The following is a 7,025-nucleotide window of genomic DNA, read 5'->3' as shown; positions in this document are numbered from 1 at the left end:
TTAAACAGTTCTCATTAATTTGCCTGGTACAGATAACAGGCTCACTGCTCAGCAGCTCTCCAGAACTTTTCAGGATGTTTTTTTTTTTTTAATTGGCATATTGACTATTTTCCCATTCTCTGTTATAAAAGCGCTTCTAAATACACTGTTATACAAAGCTATTAGTAAGCAGTTCAGCTATTTAAGTCTTGACTTCTCTTAGAACTCTTTGATGAACATCATGAAGTCCAACTGTTTGTTGCTTTTTATTTTAGCCATTGGTTACATAACCTTTTCTACGAGCCCTTCACCTTGAAACGTATCCTCTGATAAATATTTCACAAAATCAAGTATAAGCACAGGAATCTTCTTAAGTACCTCTACAGTGAGCACAGATCAAAATACTAATTTAATTTTTTTCCAGAACTTTATTTCCTCTGAATAATCCATTTATTTTTGACTGGCTCTCACAACTTTTTTGGCAGGCTTCCCGTTCCATTTTGACCAAAAGCAGTAGAGTCAGATTTACTGGCAAAGCAACAACAAAACAAATGACATGAGAACCGGCAGAGCAAGTGTTCAAGGATACAGGTGCCTGGTCACCTGGTACACTGCAGTCATAGCTCTTGTGCTATGTATATGTAAAAAAAAAAAGGTAATTATTTTCTCTCACCTAATGGAGATAAAAGCCAATTGTTCATTATGCCTTTTTATTTTTAATGTTAAGTCAAATTCCATCACCTTTGATTTTCCACCATCACAGGTCAATTCTTCCAGCTCAAAGCTGACTATGGAGATTTCCAGGTGGAGGGGTGCTGCCAGGGAAACTTAGTTAGGGACAGCAGGAGCTACAAGCCGTTACGCGTAAGCCCGCCTGGGTCTCAGCACCCAGCTGTGGGAAAACCCCCGTTCCTTCTCCGGACACCTCAGCCCACAAAGGGAACGAGAGTGCCGGCGGGGGGGGGAGCGGGGACCAGGCTCCCTTGTTAGCCCACCGTGGGCATCCTGGGGCGGGGCCGCCCGTCCCGGTGCCCCCCCGTCCGCCCGCGCTCCCTCCCGCGCCGTTCCCGCCTCACGCGCCCCGCGCCACCCCGGGAAGCGCCGCGCTGCCGCTTTGCCATATATGGGCACGGCCGGAAGCGCGCGCGTCACGGCGCTGGCTCGCGGCGTCCCCGTGGGGCGCGGGACGTCACGTCACGTCCCTGGCGCGCCCGCGCGCGCCGCCTCGGCAACCAAACAGTAAACACGACGGCGCGCATGCGCAGAGGGGCCGGGGCGGGGCCGGGGGTGTGGGCATGGCCGGCTCTGTGCCCGCCCTGTGTCCGCAGCTCCCGCCGGGAGAGTCCCGCGGGCTGCGAGGGGGCCTTCCCGACGCCGGGAACCGCCGCGCTGATCTCAGGTACCGGCAGCGGCCGCCCCGCCGCGGCCCGGGGGCAGGAGCGCCGCAGGCGGGAGGTGGGGGTTTGCAGGACCGTGTCGGGGCTGCGGCTGCTGCCAGCACCGAGGCAGCCCTGGATCTGCAGCACCCTGCGGTACCCGGGGTGGCTTAGCTGGGCAGCCCGTCTGTATTCTACCATAAACGCGTTTAAGGATCTTCATGTTGGTTTACAGCTCTACTTTTTGTAACTCCTGGTAACAGTTATCCTGTTCCTTGTGTTATTCATGTTGCAATTACATTTCTAAGAATTAATTACCCTACTGCCCTCAGAGGGATCAGGAGCACAGGAGGTGTCAGAAATAACACGAGCGTTTCTTGCTTGCCTTATCTCGTTTCACTGTTTTGTTTCACAAAGCTCTGTGTCGGTATCTGTGTGATGTATCAGATACAGATAGTAATTGAAGCACATGCGTGCAATCCACTGCAGGCAGAGATTGTTGCTCTGTTGAAGTTAGTGGCAAGATTCCCACTGATTTAAGTGCAACTTCACTACATAATTCTCAAATTCTAGGAAGCAGATAAATCACATTCATGACACACCATAAATTTTATGTAGCGCATCCTGAATTCTGGGTCATTCATGTCTGAAGGCAAGGAGTAGGGCTGGAGCCTGGGGTTAGACATGTCTCATGTAGTGCCACCCCGAGTTTGACATCATTGCGTAACAAATGCAAAAGCTGACACACTTGGCACTTGCTGTCACTGCTGTTAAAAAGAAAAGCCTTGGTTAGGAGGCAGGACTGCCGTCTCTCCAAATTCAGCACTAGATTTTGCTTTAACCTTTCCGGTGATTGTGAGAGATGATGGGGCCAGGATCACTTTGAGGGGAGTGTGTGGTACTTTGGGACTGTGTGGACCCCTGCTCCTTTCTGCCTCTGCTGGATGTCATGATTTCAACAGCATGCGTGGGCTCTTGAAGACCTCTGAATTCTCCAGCTCTGAACCTGATGGTCTTTCAGCAAGATAGCACGTTGTGATTCCAGATTTACTGACTTCACGAGGTTACTTGTCACATAAGTCTGACTGTCTTGCAGCTACACCTACATGATTGCTTCATGGCTCAGTGCTACTGTGCATTTGTTGCACCTGGGTGTTGCCCACATCAACTCAAGTGGCAATGTGAAAGTAGCTCCTTCTCAATAGTGACTGGGGTTATTCTTCATCACTTGTCAGCTCTGCCTCCAGATTATTGTTGAAAGACAGGAAGCTGCAGTGTAATATTTGCTTTTGCACAGGGCAGGCCTTGTTGAGCAAGCCATGGAGCTGCAGTATGCGCTATTGAGATGAGGTACATCCTGTGTGTGTTCTGATTAGGGAAGGAGTGAAAAAAGCAAAGCCTGCTGCAGTGACCAGGAAATGTGGAGTTATAGAAACCCAGCCCTGAATACCAGCCTGCCAAAATTTCCTGAGAGCATGGTGTCAAGGTGGCCTTCAGCTGGACACACATGTCAGTGCAGGTGGCATCTTTCCTTTCATCTTGAGAAAGGAGTTCTGAAGCTGGAGTGACAGGGCTGGGGACTGTCAGCAAAGCCTTGCTGCTCTCATGGGATTCTTCACGTGCAGCTATTAGAGAGGGAGCAGACTCATGCTCTGCATGCAGGGTGGACCTGGCCCAGCTGCTATCTGCCAGAGGGGCACAGGTTTCACTGCACAAGCAGCAGGAATGAGGGAGACTAGCAATCCCCCCTAAACTAACTTAGGCAGGAGAGGCAGCACTGCAGAGATCCCAGGGAGGAATTATGGTCCTAGCATGTGTTTGTGCCATTTGCTGTAACTCATTCATTCAAGGACTGGGTTGGCTTTAATGGAAACTGAAGGGCAAGGGCAGTGGTTTGCCTTATACCATTTAGCCTAAAGTGAGAAGCAAGTGCACAAGCATTTCTCCTCCTCTCCTGTCCCAAAGAACCAGACCACATCCAGGGGCACCCAGAGCCAGGGTGCATGCCTACTCCTCCAGAGGGAGGAGGAGGAAGTTGGGCTTGTAGGCACATGCAAATGATCATAGGGGCCCCAGCCTGGACATGGCCTTCCTGATTCAGAGGCATGAACTTTCACCTCCTTTCCAGCAAGACCTCCAGCTAGTTGCTGAAAGGCCACAGCAGGTGACACACAGAGGCACAGGAGGGGACCAGAGCCAGACAGATCAGATGGGAAAGACCATAAGGAGTGACCCTACTGCCCACCAGGATGGGTGGGAAGGGTGTAACCGCAGCCAGCCCTGACTAACACTAGGACAAGGGCAGGGCTGGCCTAAATGGTATTCCCACCCTGATGCATCCTAAGCCTCAGGCAGCTAGCAGCAGTCTGCAGTTTATAAAGCCCAGCCCAAATTAGAGGCTGGGGAACTCCTTTGAGGTCACAGGCAAGCAGTGCAAAAGGTAACACAAGGACAGGTCCAGCAGTCAACTTAAATGCTTTTATTGACAATGTTTCTGAACAATAATAAGCAAACAATGCTTAAGTTTCATCCAAATTCACTTTCCACATGTCAAAAAAGACCTCAAGGTAGAAAAAAATAAAATAAAAATATAAATATCTGAGAATCCATCTTAATAAATAAATTAAAAACACAATAAAAACGTTTTCATGGAAAACTTATGTCAGAACATTCAGACCACCTCAACAATGCATGATCAGTAAAGTTACAATGAACATCAATGTAGAACTACAGTACATGGATATAGCTATTTATCTACCTACTAGAAAATAAAATAGAGTCTCTTTCCCCCCACGTAAGATGGGTCATTGCTAAGTCATCAGAACACGATATTGCCAGGAACACAGTAGTTATTGTTAATCAGCTGCACTAGATACGAGTTGGAGATACCCAGCACCAGGTTAAATTCCAATCATTTAAAACCAAGAGATTAATTAGTTAATGCTAGTGATACTAAGGAGGGGAAGGAGTCACCTACCCAGCCATGTGGGACATGCTACAGACTACCAGCTCTCATGGATGGGCCACTGGGGACAAGACAAACTCCATGCGATTTGCTACATCTCTGGAAGAGGTGCGAGACCTCGGTGCATGACGCTCTGCCAGGCCCCGGGGCACCAGGCCAGACAGGGGGTGGTGGTGGCAGGGCCCTCCCCAGGCCTGGGGAGCCCCTTGGGGCACAGCTGCAAGTCCGTGGGGGTACATGGGCAGCGGATGGGGCCCAGCAGGTCAGTCAGTGCTGGAGCCCCTCACAAGGCAAGGAGGGTGGGGGAGCTGAGGGAGTCAGACGAGGGCTCATTGCTGCTGCTGCCCTTCCGGTGCGCGGCAGCACAGCTGGGGAAGGCGTCTGCCTCGGGGTAGGTGAAGACGAAGGTGGAGGTGTAGGTGCTGGGACACGGGGTGCAGGTCACCACGGGGGTGCAGAGGGGCTCCAGCTCACCGCTGGTCCCGGCAGTCAGCGACTCCCAGTCCGACGGGTAGAAGGAGGAGGCTCCAGGCAGGTCCATGTCAGGCACGGAGCGGGAGGCCTCCCGCGGCCCCGTGGAGAAGAGCAGCTCGTCGAAAGGCTCGGCCTTGAGCTCCAGCCCGCTGCTGCCGGTCTCCTTGGGCGGCACGGCCGGCGGCGCTTCAGGCATCAGCGGCAGAGCAAAGGCAGCCTCCTCTGTCATGGGGGGGCTGGGGGTGCCCAGGTCTAGTGCGGTGGCAGCCCCCAGCTCCTCGTGGAAGCACAACTCCTCGGGCATCTTGCAGGCGGGCCGGTGGGCCGCCAGGATAAACTCCAGCTTCTCCTTCTCCTTCAGCAGGTTAGCGATCTCCGCCTGCAGCGCAGACTTCTCCTCCTCCAGCTGGTCGGTCTCCTGCAGAGAGAGCAGGCTGTCAGCCAAGGCCGGCATCGCTCCCGGCTGGAGTCCCCCTCGTCTTTGCCACCCCCGCCCCCCGGGTACCCCCTCTCCCCACCCCCCCGCCGCCTCCCGGGCAGCACTTACCGCCTGCAGCGTGTCGGTGAGCTCCCGCCGCCGGTTGCGGCACTTGGCCGCTGCCATCTTGTTCCTTTCACGGCGGATCCTTCTCTTCTCCTCCTCCTCCGGGGACAGCTGTGGGTAGAGAGAGGCCGCTCAGTCCCGCTGTTAGCCCAGTGTCCCCGGCCGGGGCAGTCCATGAGCCGCGCACCCCCCTGCCCCCCATACCCCCAAGAACTCCAGTCCCCACTCACCTGTTCGACTTTGCCCCGGCGGCCGATGCTCTGCCCGCGGCCGCCCGGCGCCTTCAGCACTGCGGGGCGGGAGTAGGTGGCGGGCGCCGAGACGCCGTAGGGGTGCCCGCGGCTCTGGGAGGGGGCCACCGAAGAGATGAGAGTGGGCTGCACCAGCCACTGCAGGTCGGGGCTGGTGGAGATGGCCGTCACCGTGGGCACGAAGCTGGTGCTGGATGCGGCCAGGTCGGTGCAGAAGTCCTGTAGGTCAGAGGAAAGGGGGGGTGCCGTCAGCGGGGCGCCCGGGCCGCTCCCCGCCGTCCCCGGGGCCGCGGCGCCGCGCTGCCAGCGCCGGCTCCACACGAGAGCGGCCTGTTATAAATATCTCTGACGTCTGCGCTGACGCAGACGCTGCTCCGGAGTCTCCTCAATGAACTCGCGTTTCATCAATGAAGCCGCTTTACACACCCGCCGCAGAGCGCGGCCCGAGCCACGGCACCCCCCGCCCGCCCCGCCTGGGCACCGGGGCCGCTCCCCGCGCACAGTCCCCGGCCTGACCTCCTCCGCGGACACCGCGAGCCCCGCGCCGTCCGCTCCCGTCCCGTCCCGTCCCGTCCCGTCCCATCCCATCCCCTCCCGAGTGCTCCTGCCCCGCGGCGAGGGTGCAGCCGGCACGTTCGGAGCCTCACCTGTGGATTGACGGGCGATCCCATGCTCGAGAAGGAGTCTGCCGGGGAGGGGTAATAGGTGAGACTGTCCCCGGCCGGGGAAGCGCTACTGCAGCGGGAGGACGCTGCCTCGTACTCTCCGGCGAATCCCTGGTACATCATGTCGGCACGCTGCGTGCAAGCCGGTGGCGAGAGGTGACGCGACGGTAGTGAAGCGTCCTTGGGGATGAAGCGAGGAGGAGTCGGCTGCGTGCGTCCCTGTGCCCGGTCCGCGCCGCGCGTCTCTCCGCTTCACCGCCGGGGCTGCCTGGGCTGCTGGAGTACCGCGCCGCGCCTCCCTTTTATACCCTCCCGCCGACGTCACCAGGGCCGCGCCACCCGCGGCCGCGGGGGTGGCCGCCTGTCCCGCGCCCGCCCCGCGCCTCTCCGGGGCCGCGCCGCGCGCCGTCTGCAACCGCCCCCCGCGGGAGAAACCCTCAGCGGGGGGCGGGGGGCGGCCGCGGGGGCATGGAGGCCGCAGGGCAGCGCGGGGGGGGGGGCGGTGGCGGGGCTTCCCCCCCCGCGCGGAGTGGTAGGGCCGGGCTCGGGAACCCACTGACGCAGATATCCTTATATGGGATACATCCTGTGCGAGGGGGCGTGACTGACGGGAAGCGCTCCAGGCTGCAGCCAAGTGCGGCGGGCGGGCGGCGCGCGGGACGGGACGGGATGGGAGGGTTCGGGACGCGGCGGCCCCTCCCCCCCTCGCCTGGCGAGGCCCTGCGGGGGTTACGGGGCATTGACACTGCCCCCGGGGGCGCCGTCCCCGCG

The 7,025-nt window shown here is 57.5% G+C and overlaps 1 protein-coding gene and 1 long non-coding RNA gene across 2 annotated transcripts; both read right to left on the bottom strand.

Moving 5' to 3' along the window:
* Nucleotides 1–387: 387 nt before the first annotated feature.
* Nucleotides 388–1,449, bottom strand: LOC135416074 (uncharacterized). The gene is made up of 2 exons (XR_010431426.1): nucleotides 721–1,449; nucleotides 388–610 (listed from the first exon to the last, which is right to left on the bottom strand). It is a non-coding gene; the product is annotated as an uncharacterized LOC135416074 (long non-coding RNA).
* A 2,370-nt stretch (nucleotides 1,450–3,819) lies between these two features.
* Nucleotides 3,820–6,542, bottom strand: FOS (Fos proto-oncogene, AP-1 transcription factor subunit). The gene is made up of 4 exons (XM_064658773.1): nucleotides 6,237–6,542; nucleotides 5,569–5,808; nucleotides 5,342–5,449; nucleotides 3,820–5,212 (listed from the first exon to the last, which is right to left on the bottom strand). Exons 1-4 carry the CDS (start codon nucleotides 6,375–6,377, stop codon nucleotides 4,604–4,606), a joined length of 1,098 nt encoding a protein of 365 aa, XP_064514843.1. The 5' UTR covers nucleotides 6,378–6,542; the 3' UTR covers nucleotides 3,820–4,603.
* Between the last annotated feature and the right edge of the window lie 483 nt (nucleotides 6,543–7,025).

Source organism: Pseudopipra pipra, chromosome 6 (assembly GCF_036250125.1).
Source record: "Pseudopipra pipra isolate bDixPip1 chromosome 6, bDixPip1.hap1, whole genome shotgun sequence".
Classification (NCBI taxonomy): domain Eukaryota; kingdom Metazoa; phylum Chordata; class Aves; order Passeriformes; family Pipridae; genus Pseudopipra; species Pseudopipra pipra.
Note: the sequence above shows the minus strand (reverse complement) of the source record. Positions and strands in the feature narration are given on the sequence as shown.

Coding starts and splice junctions, on each gene's coding strand:
- FOS (XM_064658773.1), bottom strand. CDS start 6,377: ATGATGTACCAGGGATTCGCCGGAGAGTACGAGGCAGCGTCCTCCCGC. Junction 5,809..6,236: donor GATCGCCCGTCAATCCACAG/GTGAGGCTCCGA, acceptor TCTGACCTACAG/GACTTCTGCACCGACCTGGC. Junction 5,450..5,568: donor GCCGGGGCAAAGTCGAACAG/GTGAGTGGGGAC, acceptor CTCTACCCACAG/CTGTCCCCGGAGGAGGAGGA.